The sequence below is a fragment of the Leopardus geoffroyi genome, chromosome D3 (assembly GCF_018350155.1).
Source record: "Leopardus geoffroyi isolate Oge1 chromosome D3, O.geoffroyi_Oge1_pat1.0, whole genome shotgun sequence".
In the NCBI taxonomy this organism is placed as follows: domain Eukaryota; kingdom Metazoa; phylum Chordata; class Mammalia; order Carnivora; family Felidae; genus Leopardus; species Leopardus geoffroyi.
The window spans coordinates 29,959,156-29,984,108 of NC_059339.1; the positions used below are offsets into that span (position 1 = coordinate 29,959,156).

The 24,953-nt window shown below is 54.7% G+C and overlaps 1 protein-coding gene across 17 annotated transcripts in view; it reads left to right on the forward strand.

Moving 5' to 3' along the window:
* The first annotated feature begins 399 nt into the window (after positions 1-399).
* The window catches only part of LOC123588145 (proline dehydrogenase 1, mitochondrial), a 74,590-nt gene continuing 50,036 nt past the window's right edge, over positions 400-24,953 (forward strand). For 4 of the 17 annotated variants that reach the window (XR_006707729.1, XR_006707726.1, XR_006707727.1 and 1 more), the window contains exons 1-13: positions 479-1,036; positions 5,400-5,608; positions 11,045-11,079; positions 11,576-11,725; positions 13,192-13,256; positions 13,462-13,578; positions 13,956-14,035; positions 14,776-14,857; positions 16,247-16,339; positions 16,432-16,578; positions 17,379-17,554; positions 18,739-18,837; positions 23,602-23,690. Coding sequence is in view for 11 of the 17 variants with exons in the window: in XM_045458463.1 (XP_045314419.1) it covers positions 746-1,036; positions 5,400-5,608; positions 11,045-11,079; positions 11,576-11,725; positions 13,192-13,256; positions 13,462-13,578; positions 13,956-14,035; positions 14,776-14,857; positions 16,247-16,339; positions 16,432-16,578; positions 17,379-17,554; positions 18,739-18,837; positions 23,602-24,214 (2,157 nt within the window). In the remaining 6 variants the exon portion in view is untranslated. Of the gene's footprint in view, positions 1,037-5,399; positions 5,609-11,044; positions 11,080-11,575; positions 11,726-13,191; positions 13,257-13,461; positions 13,579-13,955; positions 14,036-14,775; positions 14,858-16,246; positions 16,340-16,431; positions 16,579-17,378; positions 17,555-18,738; positions 18,838-20,964; positions 21,036-22,247; positions 22,392-23,601; positions 24,346-24,953 lie in introns of those variants that run through there. The other 13 variants (XM_045458466.1, XR_006707730.1, XM_045458471.1 and 10 more) reach the window with 13 other exon arrangements.

A 24,953-nucleotide genomic window follows, 5' to 3' on the forward strand; every position in this document is an offset into this window, starting at 1 on the left:
AGCATGTGGACCGGGGAAACTCAGGGAGAAATCGCACACTTGGTTGCGGACCCAGTTCCTGGAGGCGCGGAGTCTCTTAGGGGAAAGATGAAGCTGGGAATATGTATCCAAGAAGGCAGGGTCTTCTTTGAGGGTGTGGCCACAGGCTGAGAAGGAGGGTTTCAAGCGCGTTTGGCGCCATTGGGTGACCGAGGCGGCCGCAGAACGTACCGGATGTGGGAACTGTCAAGGGTCTGGCCTCCTAGGGGAGAGGGCGCGGCGCGGAGTCCAGGGCGGGCTTTCCCTAGCAAGGTGGCTCAGATCCTAGGCCGGGGCGGGGCCTCCCAAGGGGAGGGCGCCACTCAGGGCCTCCCGACGTGGGGGTGTGGCTCAAGGGCGGGAGGCGGGGACCCCCAGGAGAGGGCGCGGCTCAGGGTGCCGAGCGGGGTTTCTGGGGCGGAAGGTGCGGGTCCTGGAGCGGGGCGGGACGGAACGGGACTTCACAAGGAGCCCACGCGGCACAAGACGTGGTGCGGGGCCTCCTGGCAAGGGGACGTGGCTCAGGGCGCTGGGTGGGTGGGGGTCTATCGGAGAGGGCCGTGGCTCAGCATCAGGCGCGCATCCTAAGGCAGGGCGGGCGGGGCCTCCCGAAGAGAAAGCGCGGGTCCTGGGGCGGGGCCTCTAGAAGAGAGCGCGGCTGAGCTCGGAGCGAGGCGGGGCCGGCCGCGCGTACTTAAGCAGTCTTGGCGCTTGCGGACGCCCCGCCATGGCTCTGAGGTGCATCGTTTATGTGCTGCGCTTCGGAACTCCCCGCGTCGCCCCACTGTCCACGGCGCCCGTGGCTCGCGAGCAGTCCGCGGCTGGCGAGCAGTCCGCCGCAGGCCGGGAGGCCACTCCAGGATGCCGGGCGGCCGAAGGTGCGCGACCGCCGTTGCCCGTCGTGGACTTCGGCAACACTCAGGAGGCGTACCGCAGCCGGCGCAGCTGGGAGCTGGCGCGCAGCCTGCTGGTGTTGCGCTTGTGCGCCTCACCTGCGCTGCTGGCGCACCACGAGCAGGTGCGCGGGTGGGCATGTGGGTGGGTAGGTGCGCAGCGGAGCGCGCCGGATCCTCTGCGTGTTCCGGGAGCCGTTGTGGAGTTTCACTGTAAAGCGGGGGAGCGCCTTGAGCATTGCCTGTAGCCGGGAAGTCAGGAAGGGGAGGTGTTTCCTGCATTGTCTTTTGAGCTTCGTGAATTTTCCTAATGCCAGTTACTATCAACTAAAAACAAAGACCAGTTTCTGAATTTTTAAGCTATATGCTCCTTGTGGTGATGCAAAGTTGTCACCTGAAAATTGAGTGTTTTAAATGTTGCCTAAAAGGGAATCTTGGTGGTATTGAAGGGTCTTGGTTTCTCAGAAACTGACTCAGGAGCTCGCCAGACACAGCCACTCCGAACAGTGTTGAGGGAAAATGGGAAGCCCCTTGAACTACAGCTTTTATTACTTCAATATAGTAACTTGTGAAAAGTGTGTGGGCTTTGGGGAAGTAAAAAGCAGAACGCCGTCTTAGCCACTGTCAGTCTGGGTGTATGGAGATGACAGTTATTTCAGGGTGATCCTGGAAACAGTTTGCAAAGGTGCATGTTGGTGCTAAGTGTCTGGAAGGCTCTTTATGCAGGTGGTGTTGATTTCTCAAGCGAGGCTGTGCTGAGGGTATCATAACTGCCTCCCTTGGTCCCTGAAGGAGGCGGAAGGGGCAGAACTGGAGTTATGGAGGCTTCTGGAAGTCATCTGTGTTTGCAGTAGATGTGGATGTCCTGAGGCAAATTTGTGGCTGTGGAGAGCCCAGGCCAACTGGAGAGGAGGGCAGAAAGGAACACTTGGGGTTCAAGGAGCCTGGTGAGGGGTGGAGGTGTTGAGGACCCTTTGAGGAGCACCAGCGTCTGAAGGGCAGAAAGGAGCAGCAAGTTCTGGAGGTGCAGGGGTCAGGAGGGAGGAGGCAGCTGGGGCGGGGGTGGTGGGTGGGAACGACTAGGGGAGAAAGTGGCTGGCCATGAAGTCTCCGTGGAGGACAAGGACAGGGACCTGGCTCCTGCTGTTGGGGCATCATGGGACTGCTGGGTGGGACTGGGATGCATGGGGCAGAAGTGGTGCAGGAGCTGTGCCTGCTGCCATGTGACTGGAAGGGAGGGAGTGAAGGCTGGAGCCATCTAGGCCATATTTCTCTGAGCTTTCTTCCTTTGGATCAAAGCCAGAGAGAAGCCAGCACAGCTGGAGACCGTGGGGGTGCTGTGAGTGACCACTGTCCAAGTGCCAGAAAGTGCTGGAGTGCAAGGACCACTGTAGGTACCTGGAGGTGTGGGGAGGCTTATCCCAGGCTCCCCTCCTGTCCCACCTGTGTCCTGGGGGTGCCTTCAGGGAGCCCACTAACGGCACTCTGTCTGCCCCCCGTGGGACCTGTTCCACCACAACATTGCTAGGGGTCACACTGGTGCCGTGGCCTCGGTGCCTGGTGCTGGAGGAAATGGGGCAGAGACCAGGCTGCAGGGTTGTAGACTGCTCTTCAGAACCAGCATTTACCTTGTCCTCTGGCCTGCAGTGAAAATTCTTCCTGCTGGGCAGTGTGGGTCTGTGTGGCACCTTCGGTGGGGCGGGGTGGGGGATCATCAAATCCGTTCCCAGGGAGTATCAGCCTGCAGGAGCTCAGTTGGAGATGCTGCATTGGTTTGGCACCCAGTTTGTCCCTTCCTTGCCAGAAGACAAGAGTTTAGAAAACCCAAGTCTTCCATGACAAAGGCTTCTGTACTTGCGTATAAGCCAGTGCAGAAGAGGGTAACAGAAAGGGAAGGAGACAGGATGGATGGTGATGGTGGCTTTTGTGGGACAGAGAACTGGCTTTACCCCTTCTTGATCTGCACACATCTGTTTGAGTCTTTTACAGTGAAAGCAAGTATATGTGTTCCTGGTGTGAGTTTCTAAACCCATGAAGGATGTCCCTACCTGGAGAGGAGGGGACGCCACCCTCATCTCAGGCTGTGCCATCCAGGGATGCACCTGATGCCAGGATGGTTTTAAAGGGGCGGCTTTGCTCTGGAGATAGCTTTAAAACTGTCAGCCCTGTCCCATGTGGTTCCATAACCTTCTGTGATAGGCTGGCCTCCCCTTTGGCAGAGTGAGAGGGTAAGTGACCGGCTCAGTGACCTGGATGGCCTTCCCTGTCATTCCCTCTGAGCCCCGCCTACACCTGAGGAGCTGGTCAGTGCGAAGTGCAGGGTGTGCGGAAGGTTATCAGCCCAGGCCCCCCCCCCCCCCCCCCCCCCCCGCCCCGAGCCAAATTCCAGCATCTGCCTTGCTCCTGCTTCTTCTATTAGCATTGGCTGTGGCTGCTTTTGTGCTTCGTCAGCAGAGCTGAATAGTTATGACTGAGACTGTGTGGCCCACACAGCCTATGTTATTTACCATGTGGCCCTGTACAGGAAAGTTTGCTGGGCCAAGAGTAGAAGACTGGCCCATTTCTGCATATGGTGGTTTCTGACAGTTCTCAGAGCTGATATGTACAATGTCGGGGTTTCCCAGAGCCAGATAATGATTTTGGGGTGTCAGATTCTGCACCACCTGCCACTAGGTGATTTTTGATATAATCAAGATCTGGCTTTTCCACTGGCGAGGCTGCTCTGGCCGATGGACTCCCTGACCACTGGCCCAGGCTGTATGGTGCCGAGACACCCTGTCCTGTTTTCCCGAGTTGGCGCTGTAATTTTTTCTCATCCTCTTTATAAAAACAATGAGATGCAGGACACCTGGGTGGCTCAGTCGGTTGAGAGTGTCTGCCTCTTGATTTTGGCTCAGGTCATGATCCCAGGGTCGTGAGATGGAGCCCCACATTACCCAGCACGGATCCTGCTTAAGATCCATTTTCTCTCTCTCTGCCCTGCTCCCCTTTTTTTCTCTCTCTGTATCTCTTTCTAAAAAAAAACAGACAAAATCCTAATGAAATGCAATAAAATCAGACACGACTGCAGAGAGGACGCAGCAAGGCAAAGGTGATGGCCTGGAAACCCTTGTCCTTGGGACGCCCTGTGGTGCCCTCAGGTGTGGTCCCGAGGCATTTCCACCAAATGCCCACCTGTGATTCAGGGTGTGTCTGACTTCGGGCCAATGTGAGGCTGCTCAGGACTGGTTTGGGGATGAAGGTGTTTGATTTACTGATACTTCTGCTTAAACTAGAGATTGTTCCTTGAAGCCCTGAATCAAGAGATGTTCCTCACAAAAGGGGTTCTGTTATCCATTGGGTTTGACAGACCTCAGGCTTTTTCCGTCTTGGAGATAAGTGGAGGGGGATAGTGGACACATAGGAATTCCCAGACAGGTGGCAGACGTGCCCTCCAAGCAGCCATCCCTTCTAGGCTCAGGGGCCTCCATTGTCCTCACTCCTTCCTGCCCTGGCTGTTCTTACTGCAGGAACTCCGTTCCACCTCCATGCCTTGGCAAGCCCCCCTCTCTGGGTCTAAGTTAGCAAACATTTCCCACCCGTGCTCTGGCAGTCACTCCCTCACCCCCTGTTCTGAATCACACCGTGGAGGTGCCTCGCTCCATCGAGGTCTCTTCCCGACTTGATGTGAGCTCCTTCTCTCTTTTGTTTAGCCTGGAATTGTACTGGGCACAAAGCAGTGACTCAGGACTTTGTTTAAAGGATGGCAGAAATTGAGGATATGGTGAAATGTGATTAGAGGAGCTGAGTGCTTTATGGGCAACTGTCTTGTTCAGGGGAATGTCCACTCTAGCTGTGGGTCTGCTGTGGCCCTGGATGACTGTGTACTTCGTAGAAGGCCACCTGGCTTATTATTCGCCTAATGTTTGCTCCAGTTGAAGTCGGACTCCTTCTGAATTTAGCATGTGTTCATCTGCTCAGTAACTACTAGAGGGCCGGCCCCTTGCCAGACACTGTTTTAGGGACTGGGAATAAACAGTGAAAAAAATATTAAAAAATCTGGGTGCTTGCCTGCTAGAAAGTTGCACCGAATCCTCCTACCTGGCATAACCCACTGAGGTATGAAGACAGAGGATGTTACGAACACACCCACTGCTATTCCCAGAGAGACCTGCTATTCATTTCTTTATCCACCAAATGATAGTCTGGCACTGCTATGTGCTGCTTGGGTCACCCGTGAGTGTGCAGGGCAGAGAAGTGTGAGTGGCCGTGGGGGCGGCACTGGGACCTCTGCCCTGCATGATGAGTAGATTGACAGTAGCTACAAGTGGAGAGGCAAGCTGCTTCCGGTGGTGTCCACCGTTACATCAAGGCCCTGAGTTGTGTTTGACTTTGGGAGATGTGTGTCAAGGCTTTATGGTTGGAGCAAAGTAGGTGGGGAAGCAGGGGTGTCCTGCTGGGATGGGGGAGGCCAGGCAGCCAGGACAGCCCTTTCCCTCTACCTTTCAGCTGCTCCATCTCACCAGGAGACTTCTGGGGCAAAGGCTGTTTGACAAGCTGATGAAGATGACCTTCTATGGGCAGTTTGTGGCTGGTGAGGACCAGGAGTCCATCCGGCCCCTGATCCAGCACAACAGGGCCTTTGGCGTGGGCTCCATCCTGGACTACGGGGTGGAGGAGGATCTGAGCCCCCAGGAGGCGGAGCACAAGGAGATGGAGTAAGGCCTGCCTGGGCATTGGGTTGTAACCCCAAAGCATCCTGGGGCCACCTGGGGCTGGGCTGGGAGGAGGTCCCTAAGGATAGGAGGGCTTGGTCAGTCTGCTTACCAGTGGCCCTCCTGTGTTCCACCTGGGGTTCTTGTATTTTTTGCTCTGTGAGGATGACAGCTCTGGGCTTTCACAAAAGGTCTTGCGTGCACAAGCCTAGAGGAGGGGCAGGGATAGGGGTTGGCAAACCATGACCCACAGCCCAATGTGGCTGGCCTGCCTGGTTTTGTGTGATTTGCAAAGTGAGATTGGTTGTTGCTTTTTTAAATGGTTGAAAGAAAACAAGAATACTATTTTGTGACACTTTAAAAAAAATTTTTTTTTTTTTAACGTTTATTTAATTTTGAGAGAGACAGAAACAGAATGCGAGTGGGTTAGGGGCAGAGAGAGAGGGAGACACGGAATCCGAAGCAGGCTCCAGGCTTCAAGCTGTCAGCACAGAGCCTGACGCGGGGCTTGAACTCATGAGCTGTGAGATCATGACCTGAGCAGAAGTCAGATGGTCAACTGACTGAGCCACCCAGGCGCCCCTATTTTGTGACACTTTAAAGGTATGTGAAATTCGGGGCGCCTGGGTGGCTCAGTCGATTAAGCGTCCAGCTTTGGCTCAGGTCATGATCTCACAGTTCATGAGTTCAAGCCCTGTGGCAGGCTCTGTGCTGACAGCTCAGAGCCTGGAGCTGCTTTGGATTCTGTGTCTTCCTCTCTCTCTGTTCCTTCCCTACTCATGCTCTGTCTCTCTCTCTTTCTCTCTCTGTCTCTCTCAAAAATAAACATTTGGAAACAAAGTATATGAAATTCAAATCACTTTTGACCTAGAGGAACAGAGTTGAGTAGCTGTGACAGATGCCATATGGCCCACAAGGCTGAAGATAGAAGCTACCTGACCGTTTACAAAAACCGTTTTCTGACCCTGATGTAGGAAGTGCTCTGGCTTTCTGTTCTACTAAAGCATTTCTTCTGAGGCATTGCTAACCTGTTGGACAGGTACCACTGCCTAACCCTTGCCTAGCTCTTGGGAGGATTTTCTAATTAGTAGGTGGGCCCTGCCTGGTAAGTATGGAGCCTGTCAAGCCTGGTGCCTACCCAGGGGTCCAAGAAGGGAATGTGCAGCCAGGAGCAGTGTGATGGGCTGGCCTGGGGTCTCCTCCTGAGATCACCAACTTGCTGTAGGACCTGTTCTCTGGGCAGTGGGTATAGGGACAGATGGGTACCTCCCTGACCTACATTTCTGGGCCACAGAAAAAAATTAGAGGACAAGGTCACCCTCTGCTTCCGGGAGAGGTGGCCTCACAGTAGATCCCAGCAAGACCAGCCCTTTCTGTGCAGAATGCCTGGTTCCTGTGCTGATACACGCACCCCTCCATGCCAGGCCCTTGCTTGCATTTGGGACCCTTATTTCTGATAGCAGCTGTGCCCAACCACGTGAGGCTCAAGACAGGCCTGCTGAGTAACCTTCCCTGTCGCATGCTGGGGTGTTTGCTCTGGCATGGGGACAGGAGGGGAGGGGAGGGAAAGGCATCACATGAGGCTCCTGCCCTGGGAACGGAATGTCCAAGCCAAGCAGCAACAGCAGCAGAGGATTGGCCTGGGGAGCCCAGCCCCTGTCTAGCCATTTGCTGTCTTAAAGGCAGGGTTCTCCAGTTTGGCACCCCTCTGTGTGTTCCTCACTGTGGCCTGGGGCTGCAGCCTTCAGTGAGGCTGCCTGTTGAATAACTAAGGGACTCTGTGTTCCCGCTGTGTCTAAGTTGAGGGCAGAGTGATTTCACAATAGGATTTTCTCCCTCTGGTGTGAAAAGACTTATTTCCTAGGGTGATCTGGCTGGCTTCCTTCCTGTCCTGCAGGGGGAGCATCGGGATGTGGGCTGGCCTTGCCCTGTCCTGGATCCAAGGAACCTGTGCCCCTGGGCCATGCTGCTGTTGATACCCATCATGATGTAGCAGCCCTGCTTGGTGGGCTTTGGGATGTGAGTGGTGGTCCCTCCCATCCTACCATGGTGCCCACCATCTGATGCCAGTGGCAGGTGTCCACTCATGCCCAGGTCTGCTGCCAGGCATGTGCCTTTGGAGAGGCCTGGACCAGGGTGACAGAACCAGGCTTGTGGGTGCTGGTTGAACATCTATACTGTCAAGTTGCCTGCCTAGCTTCCTGGGTGTTTAGTCAAGAGTGACTCCTACCATGCAGCCTTCATCCATGCAGCCCCCCATGCAGAGAACTACTTCTGTGTCCCAGTGGGGCCCAGAGGTCTGTTTTGCTAATCCTGTCACGAGGCACATAGACCCTGCTCTGGGGAGTGATATAGAGGCCACTACCCCAAATTAAGGCCACAGGGGTTGGAGTAGGAAGGGTACAGGTGGTGCTGGGCCTGCTGTGGGCATAACCATGTGAGGCACAGAAAGGATAGAAGTGTCTAAATGCACAGGAGGCCCAGCAGGCCTCCTGAAGTTCTGAGGAGGGGATCCTGGAAGGGATCCCTGGGCAGGAAGCAGGAGGTAGGAGGCTACAGGTGGCAGAGGGAGAGAGTAGCCACATATGGCGGGGGCGGGACGGTGTTTCTCAGAACACCTGGTAGAAGGCAGGAGCCCCATAGGGTCTCCCCAGTAAGCTGAGAGCTGTGGGGATAGGGAAAGTGTACCTCCTGATGATTGACTATGACGAGGACATCTGGGGATAGTGTGGATGGCAGGTGTGTCTGTCTTGCCTGTGCAGACACAGGACTGGCTGGCGGTGGAGCCCCAAGGTGGGGGCAGCTCTATAGGACTAGTGTGCGCAGAACACTCAGGTGCTGCCTGGAGCCAGGGTCTGAGGGGCTAGGGATGTGGATGTGCAGGCAGGAATGAGCTCCACTGGGCTTGTCTGTGCTTCACTCCTTCCTGCTACCTTATTCCCCTCACTTTCTGCTTTTTTCTAAAAGGCGTCCAGTCAACACATCACCCAGTGTAGTGAGCTGAGCTTGAAGGTGGCCAAGAGATGGTCAGGGCCTCCCTACTGCCTCTTCAACCCCCTGGGCCACTTGTATTCATCTTCTTCTCCCCTCTGCCCCTTGGCGCATTCTCTTCCTTCCTTCACATCCTGGGCCATGCATGTGTGCATACGTGTGTGTGCGTGTGCTTGCACTGGGCGGTCTCTTCCGGTCCCTGCCAGTCACGTGACCCTCCTCCCTTCCACTGCACCTGGCAGCTGCCATCTTTGTCTTCTCATGACCCACCCACCAGGTCTGGTTGACAGTGTGACCCTGATCCTTCTCAGTGCCATCTGCTCAGAGACAGGCCGCTGTCCCCCTGACCACATGGTTGTGCAGCCGACCCAGTTCCTCTGCTCAGTCCATTTCTAAAGTGCTTCCTCTCTGGTTTGTGCCCAGAAGGTTCATGGATGGAAATAGCACAGACTCTGACTGCTTTCCTGCCACTGAACCTACTGGCAGTGAGGATGGGAGTGGCGCACACCCTTTGGAGGCTGGCTGGGGCTTGGAGGGTGGGTAGACCAGCTGTGGAAATGTTGAGTGGGCACCTTACACAGTGCTGGGTCCCTGGGAGCCCATGTGAAAGAATGCAGCCTACCTAGAAGGCAGGGACCTTGAAGATGAATACTTGTGTTTCCCTGAGCCATGGGCTGTGTGGTTACAGAGAAGGCCCAAGTCCCCAGCAGCCATCGTCCTTGCTGGTTAGACCCATGCCTTAGTGCAGATGGTGGGTCCTGAGTCATGCTATTTGCCTGGTTGTACCTGGACCACAGCTTGGGGCTGGTCTTACAGGTGCTCCTTGTTCCCAGTGGGGATGTTGTGTGTGGGGCTGACCCCCTCCCTTATGTTACTGAGTCAGATATTGTCACACAGGCACACCTCACCCTCTTCTGTATGTCAAGCACATATGTCTAGTTGGCATGAAGTGACTCTTGTCCCCTGTTCCCAGGTGGGGGTCTTATGGGCTGTGTAGCCATGTGCGCGGCCCCTGTGAGCTGTCCCAGCTACTGGGACTCCCGGGTCCTGACCTGGGCATCCTGGCTCACAGTTGCCAGATATGGGCCCTGGGGTTACACAGGAACCAGGGTCTAAAGGGAGGGCTCCCTGGAAGGCGGCTGGTAGCCCTTGGGTGCAGGAGCAGGGAGGTCAAAAGCTGCCTTAGACCTTTGATTCAGCTTGAGGCTACCACAGGTGCAATTAGCTTTCTGTGGCTTCGCTGGCTTTACCTCTGTCTCAAGTGCCCCAGCGCAGGGGGTGGGGGACGGGGAAAACACTGTCCTTTTCCTGTGAAGTATGGGCAGAACCTCAGGGGCCCCCAGGGGTCTGAGCATTTAGGAGTTCACCAGATAAGCCACAGGGCTTCAGCTGCACTCTTTCTGTGGGAACTGATTTAAGAGGCTTTAAATACAAAGTCAGATGATGGACAATGCTGCTCGAATGCCACTCCAGGACAGTAATGGTGAGCGGCTCCTTCATCTGAGTAGGTTTAGCCATGACATTTGCTGTCCCAGATGTCATAGCCAGTGAGAGGGGGATGGTGTCTGTTGTGATTCTGGCAGGCATTCTGGGTGAGGGGGCACCTGGGTGGGGGCAGACCAGGCAGGGGTGGTGAGGGCATGGCCAAGGGACTGCAGGGAGGCCTGAGGGTGGGCAGAGGCAACCATGTTCTCAGACTGGCCTCCCTGATCTGTCCTCATGAGGACTGGGGGGTGTTATTCCCTTGTGATGGGAGGCCAGGGGAGGGCTTGCATTTTAAAAGAAAAATTCTGATTACTGGTTAGAAGATACACCTGAGGGGCAAGACTGAAGCAGGGCGCTGGCAGGCAGTGGCTGGAGGTGGGGCTAGCTGTGCATCTGGGCAGGAGCCCAGAGCCTGGCCTGGGGTTCCTAGTGGTTGGAGGTGCCTGGATGCAGGGGGCTTAGGGCAGAGCAAGCGGCCTCAGCTTTGGGAATTTTGTACTTTGGTAATTGTCGGGCTCCGTTCCTTATCAGTCCTGGCTAGCCCTGAGGCTCTGTCTTCCCCTCAGAAGGAATGCCCCCATAGCTAGCTTTCATCAAGCACCTCCTCTTTGCCTTGGGCTATCAGCTAGTTTTATTCACTCCTCACCTACACATGAGGAATCTGAGCCTTCTCCAGGGTGCAGAGCTTGTAGGCCAAGTTGGTCTGTGAGGCTGCTGCCCTGCCCTGCTCGGGGGAGGTGACCCTGCAGGCCTGGGGTGGGTAAGGAGGCGGGTGGGGCACCTGAGTCACTCTTACCTGCCCAGGCTAACCCAGCTATTCTTGTACAGTCCGCCATGTCAGGTCAGGTTCAGGACTCCACTTCTGGCTTCCTCTCACCTCTGCTTGCTCAAAGGGAATGCGTGCTTGTCACTTGCAGCCTGAGGTGGTGTGACCCACCCTCACCCTCTTGTTCCTTCCCACAGGTCCTGTACATCGGCTGTAGAGAGGGAGGGCAGTGGTGAGTATGAGGAGGCCATTCAGGAACAAATACTTTCACCACCTGCCCCCCTCACCCTCACCACCCCTACTTGGGAGACCTAGGTTCAAGGGCACAGGCAAGACTTGGGGCCAAGGCTCCTCCCTGTGCCTATGTGGCTTCTCCCTGTGTGCACCCAGGCCATTACTTCAGATCTGCTGACATCCTCAGGGCCTTCCCAGGGGTCCTCATCCCCTTGTCCTAAGTGGGTCTGGGTTCTGCCTTTTGGCCCGAGTTTGCCATGTGACTAGGATTTGGCCAGGGGGAAGGAACATTGAGTATAGGAGCAGGGAGTGGTGGGCAGCACAGTGGAGGGGGGCTGTGGCTGCTAAGGAGCCTGTCCTGAGGGAAGAGGGCTGTGGGCCATGGGCAGGTCCTGCTGGATGCAGGGGAAGCCCCATGTTTGCCTAGAGTGGGGTGGGAGCCAGAGCACAGCACAGAGCCTGTGTGTGCTCAGGCCATGTGCCCATCCCTCCAGGTACAAGTAAGAGGGAGAAGCAGTACCAGGCCCACCGGGCCTTTGGAGACCGCAGGGATGGTGTCATCAGTGCCCGTACCTACTTCTATGCCAATGAAGCCAAGTGTGACAGCCACATGGAGACGTTCTTGCGCTGCATTGAGGCTTCAGGTGGGGCCGGCTGTACACCTGCCAGGGAGGCTCAACCTCTTTGTGTAGAGATGCTGGTGGGTGAAAGCAAGGCCAGGCTAGAGCACTTGCCTGGGGCTTGGACAGTCATGAGGGATGACCATGGGTGACACTGGGGAAGATAGGCTGGGCTTAGGTCACACTGGGGTCACGCCTGAGTACAGCTCCTACCCAAGGAGCCTAGCACCTCCTGCCCCTTCCTAGATACTAGTGCCCAGATGTGAACCTCAGTAAGGCTGTCAGTGGGCTGAGTAGCACCCCCATATAGGTCAGGGGCTTGAGCCTCACCACATGTGGTACTGGGGTTTGCCAATGGCTGTGCTGTTGCCACAGAGGACTCCTCCTGCCTGGCCTTATGTGGAGAGCCTGCCAAGGGAGGTGAGTTAAGTGGGCCTCTGAGTCCTTTACTCTTTAGGACATCCCCCCAGCCACAGTGCAGCCCACCATGTGGCCCCAGCAGCCCTTCCATCAGTGGGCTCTGTACCTTCTGAACGCTAGAAGGAGCAGGAGTGAGTTGTACTCAGAAGCAGCCTTCTGAGATCAGCGCTGGGGAGATGCCAGGCAGAGAGGGTCCAGAGCATGGTGCGCCTCCTTACCTCTGTGCCTGCTCTGCCTGAAGCAAAGGTCACAGAAGCCAAGATGGGTCATGGGTTTCTGGAAGGGAGGAGAGAGGCAAGTGTGATTGAGTGCCTTTGGTGCTCCATCCTGTGCTTCACTGGGCATTTCTGTGTTTTGTGAATCCCCCCCCCGGGCAGCCTGGGGTGCCAGTGGCATGGGAGAGGACATGGAGGCAGGGACAGAATGGGCCAGTCTCACTGGCTCCTTTGCCCACTGCATTCCTGGGCCCATGTGGCCAACAAACCCTGCCAAGTTGCCTGTTCCCGCCTCCAAGGTGGGGTATCTGAGTAGCTGTGTACATGGGCATTTATGGGCTTGGTAGAAACATGGTCCTTCTGCCTATAAATGGTTAGCCAGTAGCCCAGGATATCTGACTCCTTGCTGGGCTGTCCCCTCCTGTTGGGGGCAGGGGGTAGCAGGGATCCTTGGTGCCACCTACCTTAGCCTGAGATTGCTGAGCTGTCACTACAACTACTTCTAGGGAGGGTAAGGCATGCATGCTGGGGAGCAGGCAGCCCACCCAGACATTGCTGCAGCCCCTGCTAGGCTTGGATGGGGGAGGGGGGAGAGATCTGCTGGTCCCACTGCACTGTCATCAGTTTTGGCGACTGGATCATTCAAGGCTCCCTGGTGGTCTTGGGGGCCCATCTGTCAGGGAGACCCAGTACCATGTATGTTGTAGGTAATTGATAAGAAGAGGGGGCCACGCCAGCCATTTGCAGTCTGTCACATGTCTGTCACTCTTGAGTGGTATACGCTCTGGGCACAGGCTCCTGGTCCTCCTCATCCCCCTGTGGAGCCCTAATGGTTATTCCTGTGGCTTCTGACAGGCAGAGCCAGTGATGATGGCTTCTCAGCCATCAAGCTCACCGCATTGGGGAGACCCCAGTTTCTGGTAAGTGCCAGAACCTTCCACCTGCAGAGACAAGTCTGTAAGAACTTGGGGCTGCTATGAGCATTAAGTGAAAGCTCATGTATTGGTACCTTGGTGCTGGGAGCCAGGCACACAGGAAGGACTGGGAGGGGGCCTGGAGCTATGCTCCCTGGGGGCAGGGAGCTGGGCATATGCCAGAGCCGGTGCCTCAGGCCTGCACTTGCAGCTGCAGTTCTCAGACGTGCTGACCAAGTGGAGACGATTCTTTCACCAAATGGCTGCAGAGCAAGGGAAGGCTGGGCTGGCTGCCATGGACATGAAGCTGGAGGTGGCAGTGCTACAGGTGGGACAGCCCTGCCCTCGTGGGTATGAGTGGGTGGACACAGTGGGGGCTTGGGAAGGAGCCCTGCCTGGGGGGACCTCGCCAGGCAGTGTTTGAGGTGGGTTCCCAGAGGTTGAGGACATGCTGGGCGGCAGGATTTAGGGACGGGGGTACTTGCCCTGCACATGGCTGAGTGCTGGCTTTGGGTTTGGGAAGGGGCATCAGGGACAGGTAGGACTAGACCTGTCTATGGAACAGAAACACAGGCCAAAACTATCTTGTTCTTGCTAATGGTGTAATAAAGTCAAAAGAGCAACACAAATGTTCAGGGAAACAGGAAATGTTAGTGAATGGGGCTGGGGCACGTCCATGGGAATGCCACCTTCTCACTTCTCAAGGAAAGTGTGGCAAAGATGGGCATCGCATCCAGGACGGAGATTGAGAGCTGGTTCACTGCGGAGACCTTGGGCGTGTCTGGGTAAGAGTAGCCCCCTAGCTGGGAATTTGGGAGTGTATGCTCTGGTTCAGCCATGGTTCCAGCTGAGCCGCAACGGCTTCTCCCAGTCCTGATTGCCCTCCTGAAGAGCATGGGCCTGGGGTGACAATGCTGAAGGACCTGTTCCCTGAGACATAACAGCAGGAGTTGACAGGGAGTCTGGAGTCCTGGGGGCTGGGGCTGCAGCTAGCCCAGGGCTAGCTTAGACAACAACCAGCAGGGCTGCTCACAGAATTATTCAGGTCCTAGCATGAGGGTGCCACACTCAGCCCTTCCTGGGACCCACACGGCAGGTAGGTAGAGGGTCAGGGCAGCTGAGATCCTGGAGGGGCCCATGCCTCATCCTGAGAGACCTGGGGGCTGGACCTGAGGTCACCAGGTTCCCTGGACTGGCAGAGGCTGTCCCCTTACGTGCAGGGTCTGCCTCCTTCCTGGCCTCCTGTGTTTGGCTCTTTCCCAAGCCTGACATGGCTCGTGGTGTTCTTGGTGTTCTCCCTGGGTTTTTATAGCTGCCACCACCCTGACGCAAGAATGTTCTGGTTTTGGTTTCCATTTTGTAAACAGAGGATGATGTTAACATTTTGTCTGTCCTTTGAAACTGAAAGCTGAGGTAAGTTTTGTGGGGGTTGGGCTTGGGATGCTCTTTTAAGGAATGGGCTGGTTGGGGCCTAGGCCCCCCCACAGATCCTAGCACCTGTGTGCTGATGCAGCTTCTTCCACAGCACTCTGGACCTACTGGACTGGAGCAGCCTCATCGACAGCAGGACTGAGCTCTCTAAGCACCTGGTGGTCCCTAACATGCAGGTGATGACCCCTCGCCCCCTCACCCTGTCTCACAGGGGCACAAGGCTGAGAAGGGAAATGTTCCCTGTTGCTTTCCCTGAGGCAGCAGCTGGGGTCGCAGCTGGATGAAACCAGAGTCCTTCCTGGCTGCGTAACACCCCTGTGGTCTGGAGGAAGAGGACAGATCCATGAGCGCCCCACAGAAGGGGAGAGAGACCTGTGTCCTCTCTCCTTGCATGTCAGGTCACCTCAAACCTAATATGATTACTGGCCTGAAATGGCAGTAATCATATTATCCCACGTCACAGTTCTGGAAGGACAGGGCTCAGCTTGGGTGGTTCTAGCTCAAGGTCTCCCTTGCGGTTCTCAGAGGGTGGTGGGAGCTGGGGTCATTGTGGGTCCCCACTCACACAGTCAGCAGTTGATGCTGGCTGTGGGCCAGGGCTTCCTTACCATGTGGTGGCTGGGTTCCTAGGTTGAGTGTCCCCTGAGAGCCAGGCGGAAGCATTATTACCTAGCTCCAGATGTCCCACAGCATCACTTATGCCCAGTTCTGTTTGTTAAAAGTTAGTTACTAGGCCAGCCTGTGTTCAGGGGGAGAGGAATGAGACCCCCCCCACCCACCCAGCTGCCCCATCCTGCCTGTGGGAGGTGCTTGGAATTTGTGCCCTGTTTGAAACCACCCCTGAGCTGGGATGGAAAGCAGCAGAAGTCCCTTGGGAAAACATCCCACAGATACTGCCTTCCACAAGTATCCGGCCCCAGCTGATGGAGGGCTCAGTCCCCAAGCTAAGACACCGAGGGCCAATGGAAGGGCATGCTTGAGGCCCCACTGAGAGTGCCCCGGGCAGTGTTAGTGGGCATTTGGGGCTAGCAGAGGGCCCAGGGCTGCACAGGCCTCCAGGGTAGGTGCTCCCCACCCGCAAACCCACCCCCACCCCCACCCCAGCTGCTGAGCACCAGCTTTCTGCTGACCTGCCAGCTCCCTGAAGGCCACCACTGTCTGGAGATGGTGCCTCTGTCCCCGCTCTGTGTTGTCTGTCTCCTGCAACTTTTCCCTCCTGCTTGTAGCCACCACTCTTTCTCCGATCCCTCTCTCTGCTAGGGGCTGAGTCCTTCTGGGTGATCGGATGGATCAAGGGTTTCTTCCTCACCCTTGTGTGGGAGCAGACACCTTGGGTGTAGGTGTGACCTGGGGCGGCTAGCCCTGTGAGTCAGAGGGTGCTGGCTGGCAGCAAGGTTCTGGGGTACCATGTGACCAAGGCAGGGGATGGGGTAGCCTTTGCTGGTCCTGGGGTATTGGTAGGACCTGCACATGGGGGCAGGTGGGTGCCCTCAGGCAGAGGGAGCTGTGGCTTTGAGAGGTGGAAGCTTGGAGCCCTGCTGGGGCCTGACCATATGCTGCCCCAGACAGGACAGCTGGAGCCTCTCCTGTCACGGTTCACGGAGGAGGAAGAGCTGCAGATGACGAGGATGCTGCAAAGAATGGACATCCTGGCCAAGGTCGAGGACCCTGGGATGTGCCCAGAGAGGGTGGGGGGCACCTGTCTCACTTGATCCCAGTCAAACCTTCTGTCCCACCCCGCACTTCTCAGAAAGCCACCGAGGTGGGCGTGCGGCTGATGGTGGATGCCGAGCAGACCTACTTCCAGCCAGCCATCAGCCGCCTGACACTGGAAATGCAGCGCAAGTTCAACATAGAGAAGCCGCTCATCTTCAACACATACCAGTGCTACCTCAAGGTATGGCCCCTGCCTACTGCCCCCCACCTCTGCCACTGGTCTGCAGGTGATGCCCCTCACTTGAGTCCTGTGCTGGTGCTGGGAGAGGCCTCTGCCTGAGTGTGCCAGCCTCTGAGTGGGAGGAAAGGCCCCAGGACTCTGTTACCGGCTGTGTACTGGCCCCTTCTCTGGGCCTCAGATCCCAGACAGGGTTTTGAAGGGGTAGAAGGAAGATGAAGGAGGCTTTTTGCAGTCTGCTTCATGTGCCTTAATCCCTAAAATTTGAAGGCCTCATGAGTAAGTTTTTTCCTGCCATTTTTATTTCCTGCCATTTTTTAGTTTGGGTCCCTCTGAGGATCAGATGAAATCTCTGGTCCCCTTCCCACAAAGAGACCTGCTGAGACTCTTGCATGTACCTCAGGGAGCCCAAGGTGCTTGAGGGTGGGGTCGCTGAGCACAAACCTGGGCTGGGCTGCGCTGGGACCAGCCAGGTATTTGGAGGAGATGGTGTGGGATGGGTGTCAAGGCTCTAGGGCCGGGGGAAGTGGGTGGGTGGGTGGGAGGATGGGGCAACATCCCTTGGCCCTGAGTCAGCCTGAGAAGACTCCGGAGAATACCGTGGCTGCTGGCACCTAGTCTGTCCCCCAACAAAGTTGTCCTCAGGCCACACTGAGGAGTCACCATTTCTTAGAGATGGAGGTTGGAGGGCCTTCCTCACTCACACTTGTCTCCCTGCTTCCCTGAGCACCTGGGCCTCAGGGGACACAGGCTGGAGGGGGCCCCATCCTGGTCAGCAGCAACTTTTGGCCCTGGTCCCACAGGACGCCTATGACAACGTCACCCTGGATGTGGAGCTGGCTCGCCGTGAGGGCTGGTGCTTTGGGGCCAAGCTGGTGCGGGGTGCATATATGGCCCAGGAACGCGCCCGTGCTGCGGAGATTGGCTATGAGGACCCCATTAACCCTACGTACGAGGCCACTCATGCCATGTATCACAGGTGCGCCAGCCCTTCTTGGCCCCTGGGGGCCTCATGGCTTCCTGGGGAGGGGAATGACAAAACAGGGCAGGGGTGGTGGAACTGACCTGACGTGACCCCTATCTGACTGTGGAGCAGCCTAGTGTGTCAGAAGCCTCTGTAGGAGCAAGACTTCTGTCCTGAGACCAGAGCTGATTATCTTCTCTGCTTTTTACTTATTTTTTGAATCCTCAGCTTTTGTTTTACCCTTTCTAAAAACTTTTAAGGTGGATTTTTAGTACAGAAAAGTCTACTGAGTAAAACTAAACTGGCCCAGGTCCCCCAGCCAGCTCTTGTTGACACTTAGGACAAGAGATCCCTGAGCAGCCCTCCTGCCTCGCATGCAGCCCATTTGCTTTCCAAATTACACACCAGGATCATCAACTGTTTCTACATCTGCTTTTGCTGTGTTTGTCTTTCTGACCTTGTCCTGCAGCAAGGACAGGCAGATCCCATGCTTTTTCTTTGTGAGGTTGTGTGTGTGTGTGTGTGTGTGTGTGTGTGTGTGTGTGTGTTGCAAATAGACTCTGAGTGCCTTGGCTCCCGCTCCCTCCCCGGCAGTGCCCTGCTTTCTGGGAGTATCCAAGTGTGCCATGGGTATACCCACATCTGCTTTGGCATTGTGCATTCAGTCCTGTGCCCTTGCTTTTCCATGTAACACGTATTTGGATCCTCCTGTGTCAGCATGCCGGCCCACAGTGTTAACCCAACAGCCAGCAGAGTGCCCATCTTTGTGAGCTTTTGGTGGTTTGCTGTCAGGTCATTACAGTAGTGACTCATAGCACACTTTGCCCCTGTCTCCTGTACTCATGGGCAAAGACATAGTTGTCACATGTTCCTGGAAATGGTCATAAGGACACACACCATTGCTGCCAGATGGCAGAACCCTCACACTCTCTATGCTCAGGGAGGCTTCAATTTCCTTATGGACCCCTTCTGGAAGCAAAGCTCCATCTGTCCTGAGTGCACTGTGTCCCAGGTAGTCTCCTTTTGAATGTCTAGCCCCAGGTACTGCTCACATTTTCTTTCTTACCTATGAGGTGTTGAGGAATGACAAGTACAGCCTTGGTCCCATTACCATGGCCACACTTGGAGTGGGCTCGCTGGACAGCCATGGGCCTGCTTGTGGCCTCTACAGGCTGGGGCTTACATGGCACTCCCTTCAGGTGCCTCAATTATGTCCTGGAGGAGCTGAAGCACAATGCCAAGGCCAAAGTGATGGTGGCCTCTCACAACGAGGACACAGTTCGCTTCACGCTGCGCAGGTAGGCACCCTCTTCAGCTGTCTGGTGTTCCTTAGTGAGGGAAGGCTTGGGATGAGTGGTGTGGAAGCTATGCAGAGTGGTGGCATTTAGGGGTGATGTCTGTGGGATGAGCTAGAGTGGCACCTTTAGTGTCCTGCAAGCTTCCTGTCTCCCCAGGTCCAGCTGGCCATTGGCACTGCAGTAGCAAAAAGGCTATTTGCAATGACTTGGGTTTTTAAAAATTAATACCTGACTTATTGAAATTTCAAATCAGAAATTAAATTTCATTCGGTGATTTAAATAGCTTACTGAAGTGCACAAATACAATGTGCAATGTCAGATCCCCTCAGGAGGCCTCCAGCATATCATCTTATTTATAAATAGTTACTCTTAACATTTTAAACTGCATCTGGAACTTAATATAGTCTGTTTTCTCTTTAAGTGTGTGTCTTGTGGGGCAAAACTTTGGTAGAATCCACGCAAGTCTGATATAGGAATAAGGTGAAGTAAATTAAAAAAAAATTTTTTTAAATGTTTTTAAATTTTTGAGAGAGACAGAGAGCATGAGAGGGGGGAGGGGCATAGAAAGAGGGAGACACACAGACTCTGAATCAGGCTCCAGGTTCTGAGGTGTCAGCACAGAGCCGGACACGGGGCTCGAACTTGTGAACCACAGAGATCATGACCTGAGCCAAAGTCGGACACTCAACCAAGTCACCCAGGTGCCCCATGAAGTAAATTCTTAAATATTCCAGTGTTATCACCATGTTTTTGTGTTTTCTATCTTAACCCAAGGAGCACCACATGAGGGGTCCTAGCCACTCCTCCTGCTCCCCAGTCTCCACCTTCCTGGGCTTGAGGCCCTACAGGAAGCACGGTGGCAGTGGCCTTGGTGGCCCTCACCTTTTCCAAGAGCAAAGCAGGGCAGCCAAATTGTGGCCAAGCAGGGCTTCCAGAAGAAGCAGTGAATGAACAGCCAAGGCATGGCACAGCCAGCTGCCTGACAAGCTGACTCTGGTCACCCTACACCCATTTGGTGAAGCAGTGCTTATTCTCTGCTTGTGATGGCACTGCTTTTTCACAGCCTAAAATTGCAGCTGAAAACTATTATTTTTTAAAAATTTTATTTAAATCCAAGTTATTTAACATATAATACTTGTTTCAGGAGAATTTAGTGATTCATCACTTACATATGACACCCAGTGCTCATCACAAGTGTCCTCCTTAATGCCCATCACCCATTTAGCCCATTCCCCCAACCCACTCCCCTCCAGCAACCCTCAGTTTGTTCTCTGTATTTGAGTCTCTTATGGACTGTTTTTCCTCTCTGTTTTTGTCTTATTTTTTCTTACCTTCCACTATGTTCATCTGTTACTTAAATTCCACTTATGAGTGAAATCATGATATGTCTTTCTCTGACTTATTTTGCTTAGCATAATATATTCTAGTTCTATCCACATTGTTGCAAATGGCAAGATTTCATTCTTCTGGTCGCCAAGTAATATTCCATTGTGTGTGTATGTATGTGTATATATATAATATACATACATACATACATACATACATACACACCATATCTTCTTTGTCCATTCGTCAGTTGGACATTTGGGCTTTTTCAGTAATTTGGCTATTGTTGATAGTGCTGCCATAAACATTGGGGTGCATGTTCCCCTTCAAATCAGAATTTTTGTATCCTTTGGATAAATACATAGTAGTGTAATTGCTGAATTGTAGGTAGCTAGCTCTATTTTTTAAATGTTTGTTTGAGATTGAGGGGGGAGAGAGAATCTCAAGCAGGCTCGATCCCACAAACTCTGAGATCGTGACCTCAGCTGAAATCAAGAGTCAGATGCTCAACCTACTGAGTCACCCAGGCATCCCTAGGGTAGTTCTATTTTTAATTTTTTGAGGCACCTGCATACTGTCTTCCAGAGTGGCTGCACCACTTTGCATTCCCACTGGCAGTGCAAGAGGGTTCCCCTTTCTCCACATCCTCACCAACATCTGTTGTTTTCTGAGTTGTTAATTTTAGCCATTCTGACAGGTGTGAGGTGGTGCCTCATTGTGGTTTTGACTTATATTTCCCTGATGATGAGTGATGCTGAGCATGTTTTCCCGTTAGTGAAAACCATGATTTCTAATGCACAGCAGTTGCAGCTATCAGGGTGGGGATGTGAGTGCTGAGGCCACCAGTGCCACCCAGGCCGAGTAAGACTGTGGTAAGTCTCCCTCCTGAGAGTCCCTGCCAGGATCAGGGTCTGGCTGTTTCTGTGGGATTGGTGAGGGGCTGAGTGGAGTCCTAGCTGGACAGGACTGCTCCACCTTCTTCCCTCCATCCCTGGGGACTTCCCAGCTGCTCATTTACTGCCTTGGATGCCCCAGCCTTGTGACTGGATGTCAGAGAGCCAGGGGTACCTTTTGTGCTTGGTGAAAAAAAAAATTCTGGTTTGACTTTTAAAACAGATGGTTTAAGTTGCAAATCTTAAAACCTGGTTTTCCCTTAGACTTAAAAAATATTCTGTTACTCCGTGACGGAAACTTGATCATCCACTAGATGATGTACACAAAGAGCCTCCCTGTGCCCCTGGCCTGGCCCTTGGGAACCTGCACCCCTACACAAGTGGCAGGCCCACAGGGTCAGTGATGTACAAGTGGCATCTGCTCAGGTTTCAGTTATGAGCTCAGCAGGCTTTTGCCTGACCACTCCCATTTTAGGTAGGGGTCACAGGTAGGCCACTCACCAGCTAGACAGAAAAGAGTGAAAGTTCTAAAGGTATAACCTGCCCTCAGAAGGGCTTCCTCTCTTCTGCTTTCTGAATCTTCCTGCCGAGAATAAGCCTGTTCTTGGCATCTTAGCCAGGGAGGCTCCTGCCCTGGACACGGCTTCCTTTGTCTGAAGTGCCAGCTGAGTGCGCTCTCCTTTCTCATAGCCCCCAGGGCCCGTGCCACGCTCCACAAATACTATCATGGAGAAGGCTTGGCTCCTGCAGGACATGGTTCTGTGTTTCTGCACTGGGAGCTGGGGAGCCCATGGCAGCTTGGGCTTACCTTCCCTGACGAAGTAGTGTGGGTCTCTGATGCCACATCAGGGAGCTCAGACAGCCTGTGTAAGCTTTGGCTGAGTGGCAAGCCAACCCAGAACTCAAGAGGCCTGAACAACAGCATGTTCTGTGGGCCAGCAGTGTTCGCTGGGCTCAGCTGGGGACTGCTTCTGCTGGCCCTGCCCTGAGATCTGACTTGTATCTGTGGTCAGCTAAGGCCTGACTGGACCTAAATGGCTTCATTCATGGCTGGGGCAGCAAAGGGACTGCATCACATCTAGTTTCCTATAGGCCAGTGCAGGCTTTGCCACATGGTGGTCTCAGGCTTCCAGAAGCCCTGAGAGGGCAAGCCTTTGCCCACATCACATTTGCTCTTCTCTTTTTGGCCAGAGGAAGTCAGGAGGCCTAGCTCAGAAGCCAGGTGGAGAACCTTGCCTGCTGGGAGAAGCTGCAGTCACATGGCCTAGCGGGTGGAGAGGGGTCAGCAGCCACTTCCGCAGGAACCGCGTGAATGTCCCCACCACTGCCAGTCAGGTGGGCAGCAACGTGGTGGCAGCCCTGCTCTCACAGGGTTCATGTTCCAGTGAGGGACAGAGATACTTAAACTGGAGACCGGGGCCACATGGTAGAGACCATGGCCTGCTTTAGAGTAGGTGGCCCCCACACTGGAGCCACTCTGACAGAAAGAGGGAGAGGACCTCTGGAGGATGATCCTCATGTGGAGGGCCGGGGTGAGATGTCGTCAATGCTCTAGGAGTGAGGGGCCTGAGACAGTGAGAAGAGGGGGACCCTGGAGACAGGGAAGCACACTGCTGGCCTGCAGCCTGGGTGCGTGTGAGGAGGACCCAGGCTAAACATGCCCTTGGAGGGAGGTGGAAGGATGAGGGCAGATTCCAGAGCGCTGGTAATTGAGTCTGGACATGTGGATACAGCAAGCTGTAGGCAAAAATATAAGAATCCTCAGTAAGTAGACATTGCAAACCTTGGAAATTTTTCTAAGACCATACAAGGGAGGTGTGAAGTCAGGAGAGGGTGCTGGGCACAGTTGGGGGCCAGATGTTGGGCAGCACTAAGAGAAATGTGAGCCACATCTATTCTAAATGTTCTACTAGCCACATAAGAGATGACGTTAATTTCAGTAATACCTTTCAATTAGGCCAACATATCCAAAATATTACCTATATTTAGTATTTCAGAAAAACAATACATTCTTTTTTCCAGTTTTCAAAATCCCATGTGTGTTAGATACTTCTAGCACATCTCAGTTTAGACCAGTTGACTTTCAGAGACTCAGCGGGCATCAGTGGCTGGTGCTGCTGTATGGGACAGAGCAGCCAGTAAGGGGAGGACAAGAGACTGGGTGGGACGGAGGGGATGTGGCACTGAAGGAGAGGGGCTCAAAAAGGGGTTGGAGGAGGGTCTTTTGATGGCTTACCCAGGCCAGGCTTTGGGGCAGGCCTGCCTCACTAGGTTAGGGCAGACGAGAGGGGAGAGGGAAGGGGCCATGGGGAGCAAGCACAGTGGGAGGGGGAGGCTGGCTGGGAGAGGAGGGAACTTGGTGGCCATGACCTGAGGTGGGACTTGCAGGGCAGATGCTTGGTCTGGGCAGCACAGAGCCTAAACCTATGCCCCACCCTGCAGGGGATGGAAGCTAAAGTGCATGAAGATCTGGGAGTGGAAGTGGAGGGTTCAGAGCTAGCTCAAGTTGCCCTGGGGGCTCACCTGCCATCTTGTCTGTCTACAGGATGGAGGAGCTGGGCCTGCACCCTGCTGACCGTCAGGTGTACTTTGGACAGCTACTGGGCATGTGTGATCAGATCAGCTTCCCACTAGGTGAGCTGAGTCTCCCAGGGGAGCAGGGGTGGGGAAGTCTAGGACTGGGACTCACTGCTTCTGCCTGTGTGTACAGGTCAGGCGGGCTTTCCCGTGTACAAGTATGTACCCTATGGCCCTGTGATGGAAGTGCTGCCCTACCTGTCCCGCCGTGCCCTGGAGAACAGTGGTGTCATGAAGGGTGCCTGGCGGGAGAGGCAGCTGCTGTGGCAGGAGCTCAAGCGGAGGCTCCGCACAGGCAGCCTCTTTCACCGTCCAGCCTAGTGCTCGTGGGGCACCACCACCCACCTTTAGACTTGGCCTTCAGATGCTCCCTTGCCTGGGCTGTGGCCTCCCAGGCCAATGCCACATTTATAGCCCAACCAAAACTTCACATGGATTCACCTTTTTATGCCCAAGACTATGAGATCCACTGGAAGTCAGGCCTCGGTGCCCCTCTGGCCTCTGCCCAGGACATGGGCACCCAGACCATGTCTGATGCTTGCCAGAGCCACTGGGAACTGTCAGGGACTGCCCTTCAATAAGTGGGCACAACCCCATGACCTTGGACCCAAAGGACCACCTTCTGACAGAGTTCATCCAGCCCATACCCTGAGCCCCTCGGGTATGTCACCAGTGGGGAAGCTGGCCTGGTCAATAAACCACTATTCCTGCAGCCCTCAACTTCTTTCTTGCAACGTTTTTCCCCCTCAAGTCCTCCTGTGGGGTCAGCATCAAAGGCAGAATGGTTCTGATGGCTCTGCCTCTCTGGCACCATGTGTCCCTGGGAGTGAGGCCCACCATGGGTGGAGTGGACCCACCAATCCTTCCTTCAGGCTGTATCACAGATTTGGCTATGTAGGGTGCTAGACACTCCCACCCCAAGATGACAGATAGCAGTGCCCCTGGGCACAGACCAATGCAGACAGGATGCTCCTGGGGTGGGCTTGCTGCTTCCCCACCCTGGATTCCCTCCCCCCCCCCCCGCCCCGACACTTGCTGCTCGGTGCCCTTCGCCCCAGTTGTCCTAATGACCCATCAGGCTCCTAGTATTGTGACCAGAGCTGACTCAAAGCTGCCTCCTCCCTCTAGTCCTCAGCCCCAGAGCAGACTAGATGTAGCCTTAGTGCCCTGGGGGAAAGGTGGTATGGCTGGGCCTGCAGCTCCATGAGGGAGCTCCAGAATGGGTGCCCCTGGGAGGAACCTCTGTGACATGGGGAGTGGGGGCATCTGCTGGCTCCTCCATAGGCCATGGAGCTACCAGGTGAGGGCCCCAGTCATGGT